At 36.5% G+C, this 27,500-nt stretch overlaps 1 protein-coding gene across 3 annotated transcripts in view; it reads right to left on the reverse strand.

Moving 5' to 3' along the window:
- Nucleotides 1-2,290: 2,290 nt before the first annotated feature.
- The window catches only part of PITX2 (paired like homeodomain 2), a 27,639-nt gene continuing 2,429 nt past the window's right edge, over nucleotides 2,291-27,500 (reverse strand). For 2 of the 3 annotated variants that reach the window (XM_077278972.1, XM_077278971.1), the window contains exons 2-5: nucleotides 21,155-21,486; nucleotides 16,870-16,945; nucleotides 5,597-5,802; nucleotides 2,292-3,840 (exon numbers count right to left, since the gene is read on the reverse strand). In XM_077278972.1, coding sequence (XP_077135087.1) covers nucleotides 3,277-3,840; nucleotides 5,597-5,802; nucleotides 16,870-16,915 — 816 coding nt within the window. In that variant the 5' untranslated portion in view covers nucleotides 16,916-16,945; nucleotides 21,155-21,486 and the 3' untranslated portion in view covers nucleotides 2,292-3,276. Of the gene's footprint in view, nucleotides 3,841-5,596; nucleotides 5,803-6,994; nucleotides 7,465-16,869; nucleotides 16,946-21,154; nucleotides 21,487-27,500 lie in introns of those variants that run through there. The other variant, XM_077278970.1, reaches the window with a different exon arrangement.

Below are 27,500 nucleotides of genomic sequence, written 5' to 3' on the forward strand. Positions count from 1 at the left end.
AGATACAATTTTATATTAATAGGAATGAGTCTGTCACTTACCTTATGCTGTGCTCCCAAATAATTAGAAATAAAAATACTATAGTGGATGCATAGAACCAAGAGATCTAAAAAGGGGATCAGATAGGACATTATTGCCTGGGTCCTGTGTTCTCCTGAGATTCCATTCCTCCACATTGAAGAAATAATACATCACAGAGGGATCCTTGACTGCTTCACAAATAAGTGTTAGAAAAGCAAACACGAGGCAGTGTGCATTATTTAATAGTGGCTGGTGAGGGGTTAATGGTAGCTAAATCTGCCTGTCGGTTCAGGGCTGGCACCTACCTCTGAGCCCTGGACCTGTGCTGGCATATCAGGGCCTCTGTAATGTCCTCTCGCCACCCTCCTCCCAGGGATGTGGATTGAGAGTAGACACCTTTGTTGATTCAACTTGTAAAGGGCGGATAATACAGTCTTGTCATTATCTGTCCTTGTTATATAGACTTAGTACAATGGAACAAGCCCTCTCCAGATAATAACCAGGAGGGAATATTAACCAGACAAGACCTAATGTAAGGAGGCTGCTCCAGCTTTTTCATTGTAGTTTTCCTTATTTTACCGCCCATTTTTGTCCCTCTCTAGCACATAGAAACAAATGACATAATGTGATTTGTTATTTCTCATATTAATAAAGCAATATATAGGTACAGTATGTGCAGATATGGAGTATAGAGAAAATCTGCATCCTGACCCTGGTAAATGATCACAGGGTGTTATGGTCTGACTCTTTTATTACAATGGAGAGTAAATAGAAAAAAAAATCTATGGATACACCAGTATAATACATAGGTACATGAGTCTAGATACTATACTACTCTAGCCTTATTGTAGCAATATTGTACTGTATAATGCTATGCAAAGGCAGATTTGGGTACAAACTATAAATGTGCTACAATAATATGAGGAATGAACTAATGGCAGCCCCAGAAATAAAAATAAAAACTAGATTATTGTTGTTGTTGTTATGATTGCATTGTACCAATTGTAATTGTAGTGAAATGGGGAAAAATAGTAGATCTGACTGTGGGACTAGATAACAGTGAATACCCTCTAGTCACCTGCACCTAGAGACCTAGTTAGTATATATGGGGGTTATTATATACTCTGTTCCACATTGCATGCAGTAGATGGGATCTGCATGGAGATATCTGGCCTTTACCGGGTTATAGTTTGCACCTCGATATAAAATAATCCACCTGGTTCCTGGATATTGTACTGGGGTCATGTAAGGGAATAAAAGACAGATGGAGAAAAGATAAATCTTGAAAGAAAGATCAGATCATTTCACTCACCAGTAATATGTGTTGACACGTTGGAATAAATCGATTAGGAGACTGGAACAGGAGCTCAGCATTAAGAAGGCCACAGAAGAGAAAGAAGGCCACAGAAGAGAAAGAAGGCCAGGTCTCCTCCATTCTGTGAGGGGCAGCAATCCCATCCACTCTCTGTTACTCAGAACACAAGAGCGGTGCAGGCGACATAGCCCCTTGTTATCTCCCCAAGGATCCTGAGTGCGACCACCTTATATCCACCCCCTCTTCCTCAACACCAAGATCTGACAACACTCCAATACACAAACCCGTCTGCTCGACCTCCTCACCCTGCACCCTGCCCAGACACAGGGCTGTACATGGCACCCTCACCCAGCACTGTCACTGGGGCAATGTGCAGAGGAGCAGAGGTTAGGGCCGGATCATTGCAGCTAGATCTTCCACCACGATGGATTACAAAGAGCTGGGAAAACTTCAAGAGATGGAGCCCACACAGTGTCACTGGTTTGTACAGAGGAAAACCATGCCTTACCTGTCTGTATATCTATATATCTATATATCTATCTATATGTATAAATATATAATTGGTTCATTATTAGTTAATTCCTCATATTATTGAAGCATATATCTATCTATCCCTCTCTCTCTCTCTCTATATATATAAATATATGGGTGGGTGTATCTATATCTATCCATCTGATAGATAGATAGATATATATATATATATATATATATATATATATATATATATCACACACACATATAGACATTTTTTTATATACAGAAGGATATCTATAAATATATATCTCTATATCACTTTTTTATATATATGTATATAAAGACGCTATAATGATATATATATATATATATATATATATATATATATATATATATATATATATATAATTAAATTCAGCTTACGTATATCAAGGTTTTCCTTTCCTGTTAATCACATGAATACAGCTTGTACATTGTAACACCCGGATTTCAATCTTTCACTAACTATTATCAATATTAGAATTTTCTAAAGTTTTTTTTTAAATAATATTTGCATGTGGGTGGTACAATTGTTTTCTCGTATGTATTTAATAAACATACATGATTTCAGTCCAGACACTGGGACATTTCCCGAAGAGATACTTTTATTGTTAAAGTTGCATCATTTTCTTTTTTTTATCCGCCAAATATTTTTACAAGACAATAATTCGCTTACAACCGGAATTTTGCAACAAATTTCAAATAATAAATAATGACATTTATAAACGTTGTAATTTTATTCTGTCGGATGTAAATGTTCTTCTTTTTTTTGGTTGGGAGAGAAAAAAATATTCTGTATTTTAAATAATAAACGGAAGCCTTCAGAATTCTCATGGGAGGAAATAAAGTAGGCTATGTTTCTGAAGCTTGCGTGGGCTAGATTCGTGTTGGTACATGGTGCACACCATAGGATAGGATTGGCTTTGTGCACAGACACCATAGGATATGATTTTCTTTGTGCACAGACCATTGGGGCCGCCGTCTAATGAAGCACACAGACATACATCGCTTATATACAGTCACCTGGAGGCAGATTCGGGTTCTCTCCCTTTGCATGCTTTATTTTAAAGCCTGGTGCATATTCATAACACTGTAAAGATCATATGACCGACAACTGCTGCATATAAAATTAATTTGACATATCAGTATATGTACATCCTTTCAGTCCATTTTAACAATTGCAAAACTTAAGAAAAAAATGAACAAGCTTTAGCGTAACATTAAATTTCCATATCCAGTCAAACGTGTCCATATACATATATATATAATTCTCAGTGTCCGCTGCAGCCGACCACTTGTAGTCAAGACACTTTTGAGTTTTGCAGTTTCATAACCTATTTTCTCCTTCACTGTATAGAGTCCAGTTGTGCTGAGTCTTTGCAGAAAGGATGGCTCCCAGACAGTATACATACATGCACATGTATACATCACACGGGTCTGTCCACAGCATACTGACACGCACTGAGGTTGGATCCAGGGTTCTGAACACTGGCATATCCAAAACTGGAGTGCTGCTTAGCTTTGAGTCTAAGGCTTGCCAGGCTGGAGTTACATGTGTCCCTGTAGACATAGGGGGGTGTTGGAGGGGCATAAGGGCAAGCTGGCGTGGGCACAGCAGAATTCAGAGAAGGGTTGCTCAAGTTGTTCAGGTTATTCAAGCTGTTGAGACTGGAGCCTGGCACCCCTGTGACTGCAGAGGGCACCATGCTGGAGGACATGCTCATGGAGGAGATGGAGTTGGGCGAGGAGAACATACTTTGTGAAGATAAGGGGTTAACATTCATTGAGTTGAAGAAAGGAAAACTCTTGGTGGAAAGTGAAGCCGAGGTAAGGCCTTTAGCTGCCCAGTTGTTATAGGAATACCCTGGGTACATGTCATCATATGGTTGCATGAGCCCATTAAATTGGGGCCCGAAGCCATTTTTGCACAGTTCTGCTTGTTGGTTCCTTTCTCTCTTCCTCCATTTAGCTCTGCGGTTCTTGAACCAAACCTGAAGTTAGAAACAGAATACAAAAAATGATCAGTGTTGGTAAACTGTAATTTTTTCTGTACATACAAGCTGGCAAAGGAATTCTTCATCTCACACATTACAACATTTCCTAATACTGACATAACTAATTGTGGAATTAATCTAACTCTTTAGATAGGACCAAAGGAACAGTAAGTAATTTTTAGATTACAAAAATACATCAACCTGGCATTTATCAAAGGGGGCATCAAAAATAAGGGACTGGTGCTTCCTATACACTGATAACATTATATATATATATATATATATATATATATATATATATATATATATATATATATATATATATATATATATATATATATATATATATATAACCCCTTATATACAGCACTTTGAAATCAATGGAAATGATGAATAAATAATAAAAACCTATATAACGGTAAAATAAAAAGAATCGCCTTATCTTCATGGAAGTGAGCAGTCTGCTATGATCCCCCAATGCTAATCTTCCCTGACTTCCAAGGAACTTCTGACCCATCTTGTCCTCTCTGCAGCTTGTTGGCAGGACTTGCTCTTTGAGTCGCCCAGACAATGGGGGATCAATGTGCAATCCACATCCTGGGTGTGGGACTTGTCAGCCACCCTCCTGCTGGGTGAGTTTGTGGATTGGAGCAGTCCCTCGTCTCCCCTGTTTACACTCATCATGTTGTACATTGCAAATCACTGGTAACTGGACCATTAACCCCTGGCACGCACTTGACAAGAACCACATGAGCCTGCCTCGTGCATTCACAAAATGTGCCTCATTTCAGCTGAAAAGATACCAAGGATCCTTCCTGATAAACTACCTGCTCACTCCAGCCATAGCAGCCATGCACTTCTTTATGCACTGTTTCATATTCCCACCCTGTGGTCACCAAGGATCAGTCTATACATGTTATTTATATAGAGACCATAGGCCTTGAATAAGCTCTATACAAAGTTGTTGCCAAAATGTTACAATCATTGCTTGGCTAATATTTGCCTCTAGTTTGCCCCCTGAAACAAACTTTGCAGATTGTCTTTCAAGGCTGTTCTCCTAGGTTTAAGGTGCTATAAATCTTATCTTTTTTTTTTCGAGCAGAAGATTATATTCAGCCAGTTTGGCTTTGCTCAGTAAGCAGGTCTCCTGAAATGAGTCTAGCACTGCTACAAAGTATCATTCAGCAGCCTTTATATTGATAATTCTCTGTCCTCTGTCTTTGAACAAGTATCAGTTTGAAGCTGTAAAATTCACAGATGCTGGAAAGCAATCCAATAGGCTGGCCCCAGGAGACAACTTATGTCCAAACACCACATCATTATGGAAAATGTACTTGCAGAGGATTCCAAGCGCATTTATTATATACTATTGCCATGGCCTATAAAGACTGGGAAGCCATATATTGTTATTATTGTGTGTAATATTTATAATTAAATGTTAATAATACTGGAGTATATTGAACCTGAGCTAATGAACTAAAAGCACAATATAACATTCTGTAATGAGTAATAATAATAATAATAATAATAATAATAATAATAATAATGTAGTAATAATAATAATAACAACATAACATTCTGTAATGTTTGTAATTCTAAATATATATGAGAAAGGCTCACAGTCCTGAGCCGAAACGACGCCACTATTGGGCTATTAAATAAGCACCTTTTTCACCTTTAACCAGGTGTGCTGCCTCCATTTTTTTCATTCTATATATGCACGGAGATGGTCACACACAGTGGTGGTCCTTACCCTGACTCTGGCCTCTGTGAGGTTGGTCCACACAGCGATCTCCTCTCTGGTGGACATATCAGGGTAGCGGTTCCTCTGGAAAGTGGCCTCCAGTTCTTGCAATTGCTGACTAGTGAAATGAGTCCTCTGCCTGCGCTGTCTTTTCTTCTTGGACGGGTCGTCGGTGCTATTGTCTTCATTTTTACTTTGGTGGGTTTTGTCTTTATCTGTTCAATCGCAAAAAAGACATCAACATTAATTATCGAGCACAGTTATATAATTATACTGATATAATATACTGAAATATAATTTTATATATATATATATATATATATATATAAACACACATGCACACACACATATATATTATACATATATATACATATATATATATATACATACATACATATATATATATATATATATATATATATATATTTATTTATTTTTTCCCTCTATATGTATAGATATAAAACTTAATGGAAATATATATATGTATTCAGATCAGGTATATGTAAAAAGACAAAGAGCTGCTGCTAAACAAAAGCAGAAAGTTCGCCTACAAATCCATGAAATCCCCAGTAGCTCAGGGCTGTGGATTATAGCTCACTGTCTGCAGAAATAGAGGAGAGATGTGACACAATATTCCCAATAATTGCAGCTTATTTCAGATTTCGTTACAGAAGTAGACACATTAGGAGACTGTCGTTGCCATATGTCCCTCGCATGTTTAGCTGCAGTCATTATTGGTCACTTCTATTAGCGAAATATTTTCTGATAAGTTACAGATCAGTTGATCCCCAGAAAGCAGCAGATCCCAGGAGTCATTTGTGACAAGTTGTAGTCCTTCCAGTTATTCAGTAGGACTCCTCATACACTGTATGGCTGTGCGCTCAGGACAAGTGCCCCGAGCATTGTGTCACTGCTGCCATTTATTCTAACTGCTGCCAGGTCTCCTCTTGTTTATGACAGTAGAAACAAAAACCTACAACCTCCAAAGGACCGCACACAACCTCCTATTAAAGATCATGGCACTAATACAAATAATCATATAATAGTAGACATCATCAAGATCATATTCCTAAGCAATGGTGATAATTATAGCCATGTGAATTAAGTTCCTGCTACAGCTAATAATAATAGTTATTAACAGCAGCATAATGGTAATAATCATCTCAAAAATAGATTCCTATGGCTACAGTTCTGTTATGAATATCAATAAGAATTGTACAAATAATACAATATATTATGGAATATCACAAATAATAATAATATTAATAATAATAAATGCATATGGGCAGAAGGGCTTGAGCTGTGAGGCAGGGGATGAGGAGGTGGGTGCCCGATGAGGGGTTGGGTGCCCGATGAGGAGGTGCGGGTGCCGGGAACCCCCGGGGGGCAGGTGGGCGCCTTCCTTACCTACAGCTTCTGGGCTGGAGGTGTCGGAGATGGTGTGCACCTCCAGCCTCTGCTTACACTCCGCAGAGCGCTGCCCCAGCGAGGACGCCATGGACAGCAGGGTCACCGGCTGCTGCTGCTGATGGGAAGGTGCTGAGGCCACTTTACTCCCGGCTACGTGCTCCAAATGTAAGGGGTCTTTCATAGAGTTCATGAACAGGTGACTGGTGCAGAAGGGAGCAGCCGTCCCGCCAGCTCCAGGGGGATTATCCTGTGTGTTCAGTCCCACTGTGTGACTGTCTGGCGAGGAGCTGTCACTCTAATGCGGCCGTATGCAGTCACATAGGCAGCTGTCGGAGAGCTCCCTCTAGAGCAGCCGGCCGTGCATGGTATAGTCCGGGCACTGCACCTACACTACTGGCAATGGGCAGTCAGCAGGAGCTCAGCCGCTTCCCTGTTTCACTAACATCTTAAACCAGAGCTGTGTCCTACCCAGCCGCCTGACGTCATCCACAGCACCCCCCTGCACTGCTGTGAGCACGCCCAGCACACGCGTCCTAGCCAATCACAGCCTCCTCCTGCCGGGCGGGGTTACCGTAATTATAGACACCAATCCGCACTCTGCTGGGGTGGGAAGGTAGCGCGGCTCCTCAATGCACAATTGTCAGGCTAGTCCTCTGCAGCGGAGGGGAGCCTGGCCCTGCGCCCTGGATACCGGCACTGATGGCTGCCCTCTACACTCCATCCTTCTATTAAGTATAGCGATCACTATTAATGGGGAAAATACGGAGATAACCCAACATCTGGCTGTAATAAACGTCCCCAGAAATCCTCGGTAATCTCCACATGAGCTGCCCCATGACTATATTGAGGCAGATTACTAATCTGTAATCCCTACGTAGATTTCCCCACAGTTCTGACTCCATCCCAGCCAGGGCCCCATAAACACGGACACTAAACAGCGGGGACTGAGCTCGGGGTCTGAGCTGCCTCACTCGGGCTTATGTGTGAGGCAGACGTGTAAAAACAGGGCAGCATTCCAGCAGATTGGATCTGGTGACAATGTTATGCTCATAGCTCGGGGGGAAGAGGGCTTTAGGCGGCTCTATTCTGCCATTTATTTTCCATTTATGTACATTAAGCTTCATGGAAATTTCTGACAACTCCAAACATTGCAAGAGAAGGAAGACATCACCCATATCCCTGCCCTATATCCTCCCCAGGCCCTAATCTGCGAGTGACAGGAGCCGGAGCAAGATGTATGTCACAAAGAGGTGCAGAACTCTGCGAATTGTGCTCTCTATTCCCATATATCTCATCATTATCTATCATTCTACCTATCTATCTATCTATCTATCTATCTATCTATCTATCTATCTATCTCTATCTATCTATCTATCTATCTATCTATCTATCTATCTATCTATCTATCTATCTATCTATCTCTAGCTATCTATCTAGTTATCTATCTATCTATCTATCTATCTATCTATCATCTATCTATCATCTATCTACCTATCCAAAATATATCTACATATTCCATATATCTAATAATTCTCTATCTATCTATTATCTATCTATCTATTCCAAATATATCTAATAATTCTATCTATCCAAAAAAATTGAAGAAAAAGGTGGAAGGTTCTATGATATAACCGAAATATTGTCACACGGGCTAAAATAATCAAATATTTAGAATTGAGAGTCCTCAGTGGTTGATACCTTTTACACCACTGGGCTAAAATAATAACTTTTTTAATAGCTTCTTGGAGTGCTGCCTCCTTTTCTTTCTTTCTTTCTTTCTTTCTTTCTTTCTTTCTTTCTTTCTTTCTTTCTTTCTTTCTTTCTTTCAGAAAATATCTATTTATCTATCTAAAAAACAAAACAAAACAAAACAAGAACAGCACCAGCAATATGGGTACAAAGCCTCCTAGGCACGTACAAGTCCTTAAAACATTAAAAAAAGATGGAAGCAGCACTCCTTGTGTAAAAATACATTTATCTTGTCACCATTTATATCTCATCTATCAATCTTATATCTATCTATCTATTATCTATCTATTTATCTGTCTATTATCTATCCCATATCTATCTATTATCTATCTATTATCTATCTATCTATCTATCTATCTATCTATCTATCTATCTATCTATCTATCTATCTATCTATCATCTATCTATCTTATATCTATATATTATCTATCTATTATCTATCTAGCTGTCTATTATCTATTATCTATCTACTATCTATTATCTATCTAATCTATCTATTATCTATCTATCTATTATCTATCCCATATCTATTATCTATCATCTATTATCTATATATCTATCTATTATCTATCTAGCTGTCTATTATCTATTATCTATCTACCATCTATTTATATATTATCTATCTATTATCTATATATCTATCTATTATCTATCTAGCTGTCTATTATCTATTATCTATCTACCATCTATCTATTATCTATCTATCTATCTATCTATCTATCTATCTGTCTGTCTATTATCTATCCCATATCTATTATGTACCTATCATCTATCTATCTTATATCTATTATCTATCTATTATCTATCTAGCTGTCTATTATCTATCTACCATCTATCTATTATCTATCTAATCTATCTATATATTATCTATCTATCTAATCTATATATCTATTATCTACAGTATCTATCATCTATCTATCTATTATCTATCTATCTATTATCAATCTATCATCTATCTATCTATAAATCTATCTAATCTATCCATCTATCCATTATCTATCTATCTATCTAATCTATCTATTATCTACCTATCTATCTAATCTATCTATTATTTATCTATCATCTATCTATTATCTATCTATAAATCTATCTATTATCTGTCTATATCATCTATCTATCTATTATCTATCTAAAAATCTATATAATCTATCCACCTATCTATTATCTATCTATCTATCTATCTATCTATCTATCTATCTATCTATCTATCTATCTATTATCTATCTATCTATCTATCTATCTATCTATCTATCTATCTATTGTCTATCTATAAATCTATCTAATCTATCCATCTATCTATCTATAAATCTATCTAATCTATCCATCTATCTCTTTCACAGTTCTGTGTGCAAAAATAAAATGGCTTGGAATGACTTTGGCTTGTGTTGATCTTTATTGAGGCGTTGTATTCCTGAGATTTGGCGCAGGATCTCCCAGACCCCACAGCGTTTCATCAGAGACAATGCTCTTACATTGTGTAGTGCCTTTTAATCTGATAAGACTCTAATTTGCTTAAGTCTTTTAAATGGGGGTTTAGACCAGCCCTAGCCGTTTTCTTATTGAATTCCTTGTAATTCCCAGCAGATCATAAAGTATATGTGTAAAGTAAATATTTCCACTTTCTGCACTGCAGCTGATGACCTGTAACAGAGTCAATATGAATTTGGATCAATCTTGCACTGTTTGTGTATTAAGTATATGTGTGATGTGACAGGGATGGGTGATGGGATCATTAGGGGTGGCCTACAATAAGTGTCAGGCCTGGGGAGACACCACCAATTTAATCTATAGAAGTGAAATAGAATATTTGCTATGGATGGCATACCAAGCTGAGATTCTAGAGAATAAAGACACTGTAGAAATACTCCTGTATGTTTCCTTAAACCTCAGTCTATACCTAGAAATATATATTTATGGTCAGTTTTGTGCATATTCTACATGATTTGTAAATGTTTTTTTTTTTCTCTTTTTTTTTTTAAACATAATTATAATGATCTTAAACTACATGAAATCAACCAGAACAGGTACTTTGTAGCATCATTGCACAGGGCACACATGTGTCAAGTGAAATAAACACATATGGATTTGTATGCTAGATTCTAAAGCAGCTCTTTCTTCCTTCATATACACAGCGCTGTCAATGCCTCCAGGGTCCACAATTAATAACAGCAGTCTATTAGTTTCATACAGCCACATAACACTCCCATAATTGTCAGACAGCGGAGATTTAATAATCTGGGAGGCAGACACCCTGCTCTCATCCGACACGGTCTACAACCTGACTCCTAGGTTATAGCTTCTACCATAAAAGAAGCACAAACAGAATCCACTGTACCTCATTGTCCATGATCCAAACCCTCCACAAGTGCAGCCCCGAATCAGTGAAATATATATATATATATATATATATATATATATATATATATATATATATATATATATATAGTGAGAGAAATATATATATATATATATATATATATATATATATATATATATACATGGTGATATATATCAGACGTTTTAGTGTATGTAATATATCTATAGACAAATAAATAGATATATAACTATATGGATATATATGAGACCTTTATATATATATATATATATATATATATATATATATATATATATATATATATTTATATTATTATTATTCATTTTTATAGCGCCATTTATTCCATGGCGCTTTACATGTGAAATACGGGGCAAATATAGACAAATACATTAAACATGAGCAAAAAACAAGGCACACAGGTACATAAGGAGGGAGGACCCTGCCCGCGAGGGCTCACAATCATCATATATATATATATATATATATATATATATATATATATATATATATATATATATATATATATATATATATATATCTCAGCATGATAGAAAGTTGTGGCTTCTTTACATGTATGTATAATGAAATATAAATAGTAACTGGAATAGAAGAGCAATGATATCATTTTATATCCCATAAACCACAGTAGAGATCCTTCACAGAACTAGAACTGGAACTCTTGTAATGAGTACAAAAATGCCCATAAACAGCTCATACTTTCCCTGGGATTTTGTCCCTGGTAATATCAGTGGTGACATCGGCCCTCAAAAACACAATCAAAAAAATAAAATAGAAAACGCCCCATGAATGCTGACCCATGCAGAACAAGAACTTTATTGTTTATCTATGTAAAAATGTAAAATAATAAAAATGTTTTTTATATATATATATATATATATATATATATATATATATATATATATATATATATATATATATATATATATATATATATATATACAAGCTCAAATATACAATGACATTTGGAGTGCTTTCTTTTATGGGGGACATATATTGTGGAGGACACGGTAAATAAATAATAATAATATCTCTACATATCTAAAGCTATAGCTATACAGATATGTATATGTGTATATATATATTGTTTAGGAAAATCAAAGAAGCAGTACACTACCATTTTAGTCCAAAAAAAAGCTATTTTAATAGTATATATATATAAAAGTAAATTTAGGTAGTAATAATGATTTCCGCTTTTGCTTGTGCAATTATCTTGACAGAATCATGTTTATGTATTTATTCCTTATAATAATCCTGTAAATCAATGCAAACCTGGGCAAAACCAGCTGCTGAGCCCTACTATGCCAACAGAAAAGTGCCAGTGACAAACCTCATATAAGAAGATTCCAGGCACTGAAGATGATAAAAGTCGCAATTCTTTCTAGAGAAATCTACCCTGATTTGCTGTGCAGACACACACACACACACACACACACACACACACACACACACACACACACACACACACACACACACACACACACACACACACACACACACATATATGTATGTATATATATGTATAACCACTGTTCTCAGCGGCATTTGTTATAGTCATCATCATTGCCTATCATCAGTTATTTGCAAAATATTCTTCACTATATATGACAAGAGGGCAGAACATCACCCTGGACTGGCTGCAGAAGCGTCGGGTTAATGCCAGGCCAGTTGCTCCAGTGTCATGTATACAGCTTATTGCCATAATATTCTCCTAATAGATAAATTGCTCCTGCCATTTGATATCATTGTCCCAGCCCTGCTGCACAGATCTTGGATTATTGGCCATTCTCCTGGATGGAGAGCCATTAATTACCATTCAGTCAATATTAGGCAAACGACAATGCTTTCTCCATAGGATTAAGCAGACATCAGATTGTTCCATTAGTTTATTCCTGCTCACGAAAGAAGCTTTGCTTGTACATTTCTAGTTCCCTGGAGTCATCTCAGCATCTCCTGAATATATTATATTATTATCATCACAGGAGAGAACAACAGAGAAATTCTACTGAGAGACAGCACTCAATGATTCTAATTAAAGTCATATTAATTACAGCAATTTAATAAACTATCAAACTTTCAACAAATATATATATATATATATGTATATATATATATATACATAAGTATATATAAAGTTGATTTGATTTATATTAAATTTGTACACACATGCACACATTATAATATAATTAAAATATAATTATATTTTTACAAATATAATTTTTATATTTTATATATATAGATATAATTTTATAATATTTTTTTATAATATAAAATGAACAGAGCGAAGACAAATGCAAAAATAGCAAACAACGTTGATTAATCTAGCATTTAATAGTAAAAAGAAACATCAAGTAAAAATCTAAAAAAGTACATTATCCATATAACGCTGAGATATAGTTTCTTTTGTAAATAATAATACTAATAATATGCAGTATGTAAAATAGTTTTATAATATAAAGAATAATAGTATGTATAAATAGTTTATCAAAGAAGTAAAATGAACTATTAGTCGATGCCGTACTATTATTCATCAAAACACAATTCTATACTCAACATAGAAAAATGAAAATGAGGTGTCGTCCTATATGTATGGAGGATAGGGAATGTGAGACTTTATACAAAACAGAAAAGTGGAAAGTCAAGATGTTATGTAAGATGTAGCGGGCAGTGTGGTATTTTGGGTGGTGTAGGGGTGAGGAAGACCACCTATCTATTGAAGCCCCTTGTACACTATACTGATCAACAGCGGGAGCTGAGATTAGTGGGACGGCGGCAATGACAGGGTTACTTGCAATTTTCAGAACAGATTTTGCTGATTAGCGGCTAGTACATAGATTGATGTGTTAGAAGATTATTATTGCATCACTTGTGTTCACTAACTGGCGGCCTGAAATTGTATTTTTAGTTACAGTAAGTGTAATCATAGGTAAGGATACAATAAATTGTATCTATCTATCTATCTATCTATCTATCTATCTATCTATCTATCTATTTTATTTCTATCTATCTATCTATCTATCTATCTATCTATCTATCTATCTATCTATTATCTATCTATTTTCTATCTATCTATCTATTATCTATCTATCTATCTCTCTTCTATCTATCTATCTATCTATCTATCTATCTATCTATCTATCTATCTATCTCCTATCTATCTTTCTATCTATTATCTATCTATCTATCTATCTATCTATCTATCTATCTATCTATTATCTATCTATCTATCTATCTATCTATCTATGTCCTATCTATCTATCTATCTATCTATCTATCTATCTATCTATCTATCTATCTATCTATCTATCTATTTTCTATCTATCATCTATCTATCTATTATCTATCTATCTATCTATCTATCTATCTATCTATTATCTATCTATCTATCTATCATCTATCTATCTATCTATCTATCTATCTATCTATCTATTATCTATCTATCTATCTATCTATCTATCATCTATCTATCTGTTATCTATCATCTATCTATCTATCTATCTATCTATCTATTTATCTATCATCTATCTATCTGTTATCTATCTATCTATCTATCTATCTATTATCTATCTATCTATCTATCTATCTATCTGTTATCTATCATCTATCTATCTATCTATCTATCTATCTATCTATCTATTTATCTATCATCTATCTATCTGTTATCTATCTATCTATCTATCTATCTATCTATCTATCTATCTATCATCTATCTATCTTTCTATCTATCTATCTATCTATCTATCTATCTGTTATCTATCATCTATCTATCTATCTATCTATCTATCTATCTATTTTCTATCTATCATCTATCTATCTATTATCTATCTATCTATCTATCTATCTATCTATCTATTATCTATCTATCTATCTATCTATCTATCTATCTATCTATCTATCTATCATCTATCTATCTATTATCTATCTATCTATCTATCTATCTATCTATCTATCTATCTATCTATCTATCTATCTATCTATCATCTATCTATCTGTTATCTATCATCTATCTATCTATCTATCTATCTATCTATCTATCTATCTATCTATCTATTTATCTATCATCTATCTATCTGTTATCTATCTATCTATCTATCTATCTATCTATCTATCTATCTATCTATCTATTATCTATCTATCTATCTATCTATCTATCTATCTGTTATCTATCATCTATCTATCTATCTATCTATCTATCTATCTATCTATCTATCTATCTATCTATCTATCTATCTATCATCTATCTATCTATCTATCTATCTATTATCTATCATCTATCTATCTATCTATCTATCTATCTATCTATCTATCTTATCTATTATATATCTACATACGAAAATGAAGGCAGCACTCCCAAAATACAAAATTAGAACAATTTAATAGCCCATAGTGACGGAAAGGTTTCGGTCCAAATGAGGACCTTTCTCAAGCCTTAATTGGACCAAAACATTGCAGTCACTATGGGCTATTATTTTTTTTTATTTTCTATTTTGGGAGTGCTGCCTTCATTTTGTATGTATATTGGAGTATTGGTTTATGCCTGGGAGACTCTGCACCCATGCCCCCCTTTTTCTTCTGGTGCTGCCTTGATTTTTTTTTTTTAATCTATCTATTTATCTATCTATCTATGATCTCTCCATTCACATTTTATCATTTTATATTATAGTATTCAGTTTTAAAAAATCCATATTGTCAAGCACAGATATACAAAACCCCATAAAACTAAAACAAAAATTAGAAAAACAAAAAAAAAGCCCGTCTGGCTGACTAAAAGGTGCTAGCTTTACTTTATTTCAGTACCGCTGTCTGACAGCAGAGAGCGCTCTAAGATTAGTCTTGTTAAATTTGCAGGTCCCTATAGGAAAAGGCCCAGAGTACTTCAAGGCTTGTAGCCTATAGATCTGGAGGTTTAATAAACTGCATGATCATGATATTTCCACGCTGCCTCATTAATTTAGATCTATTCTCATCCATCGTCATGCATAACATCTGACTCTATAGAAATTAGGATATTTTGTAGCAGTGCTATATTTTGCGACAAACACCGGATACATGGATTTCTCTGGTTACAATGACTTTATGCAGGTTTATTTCTTTTGTTACACAATGCCCACTATCTTCTGTTTTCCAAAATCGGTGACATCAAGATCATTTTTTCCCTGTGCATCAATTGTTCACGACTGATGGCAAAACGTTGCAAGTTGTCAGCAGTATTTTTCTACTAAAAAAGTAAATCCAACATGTAGTATTTGTTCTTCTGCTCCTTAAAAGACCTAGCCCTAGATCTGACTCTCAGGAAGCTGTGAACAATTATAGCAAACCGTAGGAGACATTATCGCATCAGACACTGCCCTCACTGGAGGAAAAAAACAACAACAACAAAAAAACAACAAAACAAAAAAAAAATGGGAAAAAAACAACAAAAAGGCAAAGTAAGAAAAAAAAGCAAAATAACAAAAAAAAAAAAAAAAGTGTCCAGTAGATAAGCAGATACATTCTACCACTGGCACTGGGATGTATTCTGCCTACTCTATTACTTTGTGATGCTTCCTGTTCTATCCAGAGAAGTCACCTTCCTAGATGTCCAGAGAGGAAGGATCCACTGTAGATGGCTGCCCCAGGGGCCAGAAAGACATCAGACATGGGCAGAAGGGGACGGATTGGCCTCACTGGCTACTACTTTGCGTCCTTTCCTTTACCCTGATACCATAACACCAGGGGGTACAATCATTGCAGTATGGATCCAAACATTATTAATAGCTATGGTTCTTACCTATTTGAACACAAGTTGTCACCAACTTGCGACAGTTAGACTCCATTTCAGCTATTGTCGCTTAATCGGTAAAATACTGAAAGGTAAAAGGGAAAATAAAAGTTAGAAAAATTGTCATGAAGGAAATATACAATCAAATAAATATTGTCTATGGAAAAATCACAATTTAGTACAGTAAATACCCTATTATTATGGGTATCATTACTATATTACTATTATTGTTAAAATGATTATTGCATCAGATTGTTAATAATTCTTCTTATAATTATTATTTTCTAACATTAACATTTAGCACAGTCATTTTGCTATCTCTGTCGTGTATAATTAAACATACTATTGTGATGATTATTGATCAATTTTCTACAAGTATAATGTACTATATTCTTATGCATTATTTTTAATGTTATAAATTAACAGGTTCTGAACTGGACAAAAAGTTTTTTTTTTGGTTAAAGCTGCGATCAGTTAATCAATTTGACAGATTACAACAGTCGTTATTATATTTACTCGTCAACAAATGATATCTTAATTGGACGATCGGTGTTATATTTTCGCACTCGTTTATGCATCGTATTAAATAAGCAGATGTTTAGAGAAATATCAGACTTCTCTAGATTGAAGCAATGCTCCCAGAATCTCGAGTTACAGCGCACAAACACGATTAGTTGGGATGTGATTTGTGCACACCTTCGCCTCATTCCTGTTGTTTTCACAGGGAAGCATTAGCTAATTGCAGGCAGCTCTATCATTTCCATCAGCAGGTCATTTAGTAAATTAGGCTTTAATTAATGAGAGCTGCTCCAGATTACAGTGTGCACAGTGTTCTAGATGGAAGCTGCTGTCCTGGCTTCATTGTAAGGCAGAATGTTTGATGCTTGCATGATCTGTAGCAGCAGATATGTACAGGGATGACAGCATCATTGTGTAGATCCAGAGGACAACATTTACTATGTAGTGCAATATTTGTGACAAACAAGTTTACATTCATTTTCACTGTAATCCCCCCCCCCCCCCCCCCCCAGGCTGGTGCCAGAGAGGAGCAGAAGTTTGGCTGCCCAGATTGGAATGATTGTGCAGTGAAATCACAGGATTAGTGGCTGATTGAGATGTCTGTTGGTGAGATATTAGAAAATTCATTATCCCAGCTCTCTCCTCCTAACTCGATATGAAGTAACACAGATGGGATTTTATTAGGCCAGGCTTGGAATGTTTACTTATGATAATTTGGGAAGAAATTTGCATGTCATCATCTTGGTAATCTTTTCTCTCCTTTAATGTCTGCATTGGCTTGATGATTACTTCATGTCTGCATTGATGCAGAATTGTGACCCACAGCTACGTCCTAATTATTACAATGATCTTTTCATTTCAACTTTATTATGGTCACCAGTTCACATCTCAGCTCCCTGATCTTGTAGGCAGTGAGAAGCTTTATTTCCTGAGATTTAAAGCAGAACCATACAAGTTTTATTCTCTAAACATCTGTATTTTATGGAAGTCACTACTACTACTGTATTGATAAATCCAGCTCCACATATAAACAGCATAAAACAAACACTAGTAAAAAAAGTATATGTATATATCTATCATAGTACAGCATACACACATAATATATAGTGTGTATGCTTGTACTATGTAGACTGCACTTTATATATATATATATATATATATATATATATATATATATATATATCTTCTATTTTATATTTATTATCTTTCTAACAACTATTTACACTCACAAATCTAGGCATGTGCACAGGTCACATACTCAAAAGATAGTTTAATACTTACAACATGTTTTTAACACTATAGAAAAAAGTTTATTTGCCAAACTAGGTTGTACATAATTATATTGTGTTATAAAAATAATGAAATACATCTGTATGTACATCACGTGTGAGATATATATATATATATATATATATATATATATATATATATATATATGTACATTTGAGTGCACAGATTCATTATATTATTACAAATAATATTTACATAAAAATACTCACCTACTGTATTCTCACCCATCCCTTGTAGATTGTGAGCCCTCACAGGCAGGGTCCTCTCTCCTCCTGTACCAGTTATGACTTGTATTGTTTAAGATTATTGTACCTGTTTTTATTATGTATACCCCTCCTCACATGTAAAGCGCCATGGAATAAATGGCGCTATAACAATAAATAATAATAATAATAATAATAATAATAAATACTAAATTCACGCATATTTTCGTTATTTTTATAATAGAAAATACATATGTATATATATGTGTGTGTGTGTATATAGAATGAAATACATCTGTTTGTGAAATAAAAATGTATGTGCATTATGTATATATATATATATATATATATATATATACATATATATATATATATACACATAGTGCACATACATTTTTATTTCACATACAGATGTACTTAATTATAGTATATATACACATACATATATGTATATATACAAACTCACAAATATAATGCAGATGCAGATGGATTTCAGATACAGCTGTGCTTCATTATAGCATATATATAATGTCAGTGCGTTTATATATATATATATATATATATATATATATATATATATATATATATATATATATATATATACACACACTCACACATGTAATACACATGCAGATGGATTGATTTCATCATGAATATATATATACACACGTATTATACATATGCACTATGCAGATCCAGATGTATTTTTTGTGGGATATTGGCCGTGTGCTGAGCTGTCACCGGTAGTGGGTGTGAGCTGCGGCCTGTGTACGGTACCGGGCACTTAGTAGTAACCCTTTGCAGCCATGGCCGGACCACCGATCTGCTGCTACTCCACTTTACTAAAGTTTGCGGTGAAGAATATTCTTTTCATGCTCGATTCATACATGCACAGTTCCCCGCCCCAGCTGTTGCAGCAGTGAAACTTTCATGTCTTTTATGTCCTATAGCCAGTCAGTCTGCTGTTAACATTATGGCAGACAATTAAACACAAGTAAGTATCAAACAGGCCACTTCTGTGCACTGGGGGCTGCGGCTCAATGAAAAAAGCAAAAGAAAATGAGATATGTAATTTTATGTCTGGGGCACATTTAGCAATATTTCACACATATCAGTATCCTCAGATCTCCAACCATCTGGACTTGCTTTGTCTTCTGTTACAGACTCGCCTGACATTCGAGGGAAGTGCTGAGGTTAACTTTCCTACAATAGGCGGCCATGTAATCCAATGGCTGGGAGCAGCGCACATGACATGCAGGAGATAGCAGAGGATGTGAGCTGTGAGGTTCCAAAAACGTAGGGTAAAATGTCACATTATTCAGTGTTTATCTATCTATCTATCTATCTATCTATCTATCTATCTATCTATCTATCTATCTATCTATCTATCTGTCTGTCTGTCTGTCTATCTGTCATCTATCTCTCTATCAATCAATCTATCTATCAATCATCTATCTATCTATCTATTATCTATCTATCTATCTATCTATCTATCTATCTATCTATCTATCTATCTATCTATCATCTATCTATCTATAATCTATCTATCTATATCTTCCTATCTATCTATCTATCTATCTATCTATCTATCTATCTATCTATCTATCTATCTATCTATCTAAAAAATAGGTTCACCACAAACAAAAATACTTAGGTGGAAAGCTTCCTAGGTAAGAACCAATCCTCAAAATGCTGGTATGGGCCATTAAAAAAATAAATTTAGACTTAATTCTAGTTCATTGGAGTGCTGCTACCATTTTTTACTCAATGTACCTACTGTATCTATCTATCTATCTATCTATCTATCTATCTATCTATCTATCTATCTATCTATCTATCTATCTATCTATATACAATACATACATTACATCTTATATGTGTATATAAAACATTTATCATACAATTAATTAAATAGATCCCATTAAGTTTCTTCGGCTATTATAGTATTTTTCTCCATTCACAACATGTCCAGAGTATCAGGCCTATGTTCTTCATGAAGCACAGACCCACTTGTAAAGTCTGTAAGAAACTTGTGGTAGGGCTCTACAGAAAGAGTTTCCTAGCGAACGTTTGGTGCTTTTAGGAGGATATCTGGAGACCCCAGGATAATGTGAACTTCTCTCCACTTTTGCACGTTGCATTGTACAAGCAGTAAAAGGGATTAGATGTCAGTAGAGAAACCCTACACAGTGCAGGCCCCAGGTGGAACCAATGTGTGACCTTTCCTGATCTCACATCTCTACAGTACAGCAGGGGTATTATTCTAGTGGCTGTGTACTTACTGTGCCTAGAGATGATCTGGTCTAGGAAGTGTTCCTCAGTGCAGTCTTGTGGAGGACATCACCCATCAAGGACTGCAGAAGAATCCAATGCTACAGAAAGCAGAAGCCAAGTCCCAAGTTCCTGAGAGGTTCCTGGTGAGAGGGTGAGATGAGAGGTGCCTGCTGTCCCTGGGTCTCTTCCCTCTCTCCCTCTGTGTGTGTCTCTCTGCCTCTCTGCAGTGGGAATGACGTGACGTCAGCAGAGATTCCACCAAACTCAGGCAGCAGAGCAGGAGGGAGGAGAGGGTCAGGGGATAGAGACACAGAGAGGAGGAGGAGGGGGCACCCAAAATCTGATCACCGGGTCACAGGGAAAAAAAAGAGGAAAACTGAATTAATAACAAGGACAATGACATGAACAGTGCAAAACTCGTCCTGAATTGTGCAGGGGTATGGGTATATAGACATAGATCCTCCACCCCGAGCACATGCCCTGCATAGAGGGCTATCTCAGGGCTAGGAGAGCGGGTATGCTAAGGCTAGAAGTCAATGAAACTCTGCAAAATGCATCACCGTAATCATCCTCACCACCCTAGTTATTCTATGAGCCGGTATACTAATAGATAGGGATACAATAGCATATATGATTTCACAGGTGTTGTCTATTATTTTAGTTGTGTTTGCTAATGCTACATATATAATATAAAAGTATATCTGACTTTTCTTATTGCCTCGATTATGTTTTTGATTTTACATTTTGTATTTGTGTGACAAAATTCTAAACGATCTATTATTTAATCTATCTATCTATCTATCTATCTATCTATCTATCTATCTATCTATCTATCTATCTATCTATCTATCTATCCATATATCTATCATCTATCTATCCACTATCTAATTATCTATCTATCTATCTATCTATCTATCTATCTATCTATCTATCTATCTATTATCTGTCCATCTATCTATGTTTCTATCTATCTATCTATCTATCTATTTATTATCTGTCCATCTATCTAGCTGTGACTGATAAATATAAAATGCATTGAACAAAACCCAAAAACCTTGGCAAAAGTGAAAAATGTCCTGTACTGTAAATAGACACGGCGTGCTCACATGGGGTCAGTAATGTTTTGCGCGTCCCTGCAATAAAAGACTAAAAGACTACATTATGCTCCATTCATGTAAGAAACCTGCGCTCATCCGTCTGTTCATTACAGAATGTTTATATGATGGGGTTATAAAAAAAGGGACACATTACAGCATTAACATAATAACAATATTATTAATACTAACAGCAACAAAATAATAATGATATTGAAATAGAAATAACACAAATAATATTCTTAATGAAGTCGTCATCATAAGAATATAAAGCAGAGTAAAAGTATTTAACATGAGCTACTGTTGTCCATGTGCAGTCTACTAATATAGATCTAGACTACAAATGTAGATAATATTGAAAATGTTCTATATTTATCTATTTACCAATTTATTGCTAAATATAATTATTTATATATCATAGATAAAAAACAATATATAATGTTCTTTTGGACACACGTCTATCTATCTATCTATCTATCTATCTATCTATCTATCTATCTATCTATCTAATAGCTACATGACGTGTGTGTGTGTGTGTGACTACATATTTATATAGGCGCACACACACACATTTATGTATATATATAATATATCGGTAATATGAACAAGAGAGTAGTTAATTGTTAGACTTCAGTTGATCAGGTCATTACTGGGTGAGCAACCTGTACAATGTGGAGCCCATTTTTATGATAATGGTTTATTATGCCATATTAAATTTCAAGGTTGCGGACTCGTCATTTACTGTATAAAGGACGGGATTATATACAGTCAGGGTGTATTTATGGGAAGCCCGTATTAATTGTTAGCACCCACCTGGCACCACGCAATGCCCCTGATAGTGCCCTTGTGGGAACACACGCGATCTAGCCCCCTAACTACATCATATGTGCAGTTATTGGTTGTGAGGAGCAGACACCGGCCGCCTCATTGATCCCACAGAAAACTATGTGAGGAATGTACAGTAGCAGCCGCCACCTATCTACAGCATCTATCTCGATACTGTAAGGATGCCTGGCACACCACAGACTTTTTGTATGAATGTATCTGCAAATCTTATATATATATATATATATATATATATATATATATATATATATATATATATATATATATATATATATGTGTATATGTATAATTAATATTTAAATATATATATATATATATATATATATATATATATGTGTGTGTGTATATATATAATTAATATTTAAATATATATATATATATATATATATATATATATATATATATATATATATATATATATATACACACTGTAGAATTAGCATGGCTGCTGTGTGTCTCAATTATATGGTAAGGTGCGCCAGATTGCCTGGGGTTAAGCACAGAGTGACATTAGGTCCACGGGGCCACCGTCTGTGTCCACTGAAGGTCATGTTGCATGTGCAGCACACGTGACTGAGGCATAATGTGAACACTAGGATGTCCTCAGTGTTGGCCAAGCTGTCTCAGTAGTGTGGCCAGAACAGGATCATATTGTGTGTGATCTGTAGGTCAGTCTATGTGTGTGTGTGAGTGAAGAAAAGAGTGTGAATATGACAGAAGGATATCATGTCAAACTGTCCACAGTGTGAAGTGCAGTCATATTGTCCTCCAGGGGTTATGGAAGGAGATGGCATGAGGTCTTAATGTGTACTGTAGGGCATAGTGTCCAAAGGGGTAAAATAAAGAGGTTCCACGAGGGCATAATGTGAAGTATAGGACATAGTATGCATAGGAATAAAGAAATGTGGAGGACTTAGGTTATAATGTGAAGTTTATGGCATAGTATCCACAGGGGTAGGGAAAGAAGTGGCATAATGTTATAGTGTGAAGTATAGAGCATAGTATCCATAGGGTTAAGAAAAGGAGGTGGTATGAGGCAATAATGTGAAGTGTAGGGCATATTGTCCACAGGAGTAAGGAAAGAAGGAGGCATAATGTCATAATGTCAATTGTAGGGCAAAGTGTCCACAGGAGTAAGGAAAGGAAGTGGCATGAGGTCATTATGTGAATTGTAGGGCATAGTGTCCAGAGGGGTAAGGAAAGGAAGTGGCATGGGGTCATAATGTGAATTGTAGGGCATAGGGTCCACAGGGTTAAGAAAAGGGAAGTGGCATGAGGTCATTATGTCAATTGTAGGGCATAGTGTCCAGAGGGGTAAGGAAAGGAAGTGGCATGGGCTAATATTGTGAATTGTAGGGCATAGGGTCCAAAGGGGTAAGGAAAGGAAGTGGCATGGGGTCATAATGTGAATTGTAGGGCATAGGGTCCACAGGGTTAAGAAAAGGGAAGTGGCATGAGGCCATAATGTGAATTGTAGAGCATAGTGTCCACAGGGGTAAGGAAAAGAAGTGGCATGAGGTCACAATGTGAAGTGTAGGGCATAGTGTCCACAGGAGTAAGGAAAGGAAGTGGCATAAGGTGATAATGTGAAGTGTAGGGCATAGTGTCCACAGGAGTAGGGAAAGGAAGTGGCATGGGGTCATAATGTGAAGTGTAGGGCATAGTGTCCACAGGAGTAAAGAAAGGAAGTGGTATGGGGCCATAATGTGAAGTGCAGGGCATAGTGTCCACAGGGGTAAGGACAGGAAGTGGCATGAGGTGATAATGTGAAGTGTAGAGCATAGTGTCCAAAGGGGTAAGGAATGGAAGTGGCATGAGGTGATAATGTGAAGTGTAGAGCATAGTGTCCAAAGGGGTAAGGAAAGGAAGTGGCATGAGGTGATAATGTGAAGTGTAGGGCATAGTGTCCACAGGAGTAAAGAAAGGAAGTGGTATGAGGTGATAATGTGAAGTGTAGGGCATAGTGTCCACAGGAGTAAAGAAAGGAAGTGGCATGGGGTCATAATGTGAAGTGCAGGGCATAGTGTCCACAGGGGTAAGGAAAGGAAGTGGCATGAGGTCACAATGTGAAGTGTAGGGCATAGTGTCCACAGGAGTAAGGAAAGGAAGTGGCATGAGGTGATAATGTGAAGTGTAGGGCATAGGGTCCACAGGAGTAAGGAAAGGAAGTGGCATGGGGTCATAATGTGAAGTGTAGGGCATAGTGTCCACAGGAGTAAAGAAAGGAAGTGGTATGGGGCCATAATGTGAAGTGCAGGGCATAGTGTCCACAGGGGTAAGGACAGGAAGTGGCATGAGGTGATAATGTGAAGTGTAGAGCATAGTGTCCAAAGGGGTAAGGAATGGAAGTGGTATGGGGCCATAATGTGAAGTGTAGGGCATAGTGTCCACAGGGGTAAGGACAGGAAGTGGCATGAGGTGATAATGTGAAGTGTAGAGCATAGTGTCCAAAGGGGTAAGGAATGGAAGTGGCATGGGGTCATAATGTGAAGTGTAGGGCATTGTGTCCACAGGATTAAAGAAAGTAAGTGGCATGAGGTGATAATGTGAAGTGTAGGGCATAGTGTCCACAGGAGTAAAGAAAGGAAGTGGCATGAGGTGATAATGTGAAGTGCAGGGCATAGTGCCCACAGGAGTAAAGAAAGGAAGTGGCATGAGGTGATAATGTGAAGTGTAGGGCATAGTGTCCACAGGGGTAAGGAAAGGAAGTGGCATGAGGTCATAATGTGAAGTGTAGGGCATAGTGTCCACAGGAGTAAAGAAAGGACGTGGCATGAGGTGATAATGTGAAGTGCAGGGCATAGTATCCACAGGAGTAAAGAAAGGAAGTGGCATGAGGTCATAATGTGAAGTGTAGGGCATAGTGTCCACAGGAGTAAGGAAAGAAGGAGGTATAAGGACATAATGGGAAGTGTAGGTTAGGCTTCTTTCACACTTGCGTCGGTACGGGTCCGTCGCTAAGCGTCGGCGTGACGTACCGACGCACGTTGTGAAAATTTGGCACAACTTGGGCAGCGGATGCAGTTTTTCAACGCATCCGCTGCCCATTGTAAAGTCCCGGGGAGGAGGGGGCGGAGTTCCGGCGGCGCATGAGTGGTAGGAAATGCAGGATCCGACGTACGAACGTTTTTTCATGCCGACGGTCCGCCAAAACACGACGCATCCAGTGCACGACGGACGAGACGTATGGCCATACGTCGTGATCCGTCGGCAATACAAGTCTATGGGCAAAAAACGCATCCTGCGGGCACATTTGCAGGGTCCGTTTTTTCCCCAAAATGACGCATTACGACGGATGCCAAACGACGCAAGTGTGAAAGAAGCCTTAATACTGTTCAGAGGGTGTAAAGTGCATGATGAGACGATAATATACATCATGTCAAACTGTCCAAAGTGTGCAGATTCCATGAGGGTCTAGGTCTGACTACAGTGTGAAAAATGTTCACGAATGTAAGAGGCAAGAGTGTGGTACGGTGCAGGTAATGCTGTCCTTCATTTAATAGAAGCTGTGGTGTGTCCACAGTGTGGCACGATGTTGACGATGGTGTGAAGTGCAGGTCATGCTGTCTGACCCCAGGGGGTGCGGGTCCTGCAGCGTCAGCTCATACTGCGTGAAGTAGACGGTTTCCGTCCCATTGCCCAGCATGCAACTGAAGTGAGCAGCTGGTGAGAAATGGAAATGGCCCATAAAGAAGCAGACGATGCTGCCTGATTTCCATCCCCTGCTGGAGTGTGAGGAACAGGCTGGACATACGTTTCACGCTCCTAATCCTTCTTTTACATTTTTAGTCATACTCCCATTAAACAACTAATTAATGTCCCTGAACCACCAAGGAATAGAGCATTAGACATGCTGCTAGGAAGAACAGGGTCATGTGCTCTGTGCAAATCACAGAAAGTCACTTTACACATTGGTTCCTGACTCCTGATCTGCTCTGTGCCAGTGCAAAATAGCAGAAAAGCATGTAATGCTGGTGCAGACAGGCCATGCATTCTCCCATTATGCCCCATAACAGCCTGGCACACAATGGCGATGACATAAGCCAGCTTCAATTTCCACTTCAAGGCCACTCTTTACAGGAACAGCCTTGTCTGGAAAATAGCTAGCTAGGTAGATGGTATCTGTCTGTCTATCTATCTATCTATCTATCTATCTATCTATCTATCTATCTATCTATCATCTGTCTAGTTTCCTATCTATCTATCTATCTATCTATCTATCTATCTATCTATCTATCTATCTATCATCTGTCTAGTTTCCTATCTATCTATCTATCTATCTATCTATCTATCTATCTATCTATCTAATATATATATATATATATATATATATATATATATATATATATATATATTAGATAGATAGATAGGTAACTAGATAGATATATGGGCTAGGCAGATAACACATAGATAT

Source organism: Ranitomeya variabilis, chromosome 1 (assembly GCF_051348905.1).
Source record: "Ranitomeya variabilis isolate aRanVar5 chromosome 1, aRanVar5.hap1, whole genome shotgun sequence".
Lineage (NCBI taxonomy): Eukaryota > Metazoa > Chordata > Amphibia > Anura > Dendrobatidae > Ranitomeya > Ranitomeya variabilis.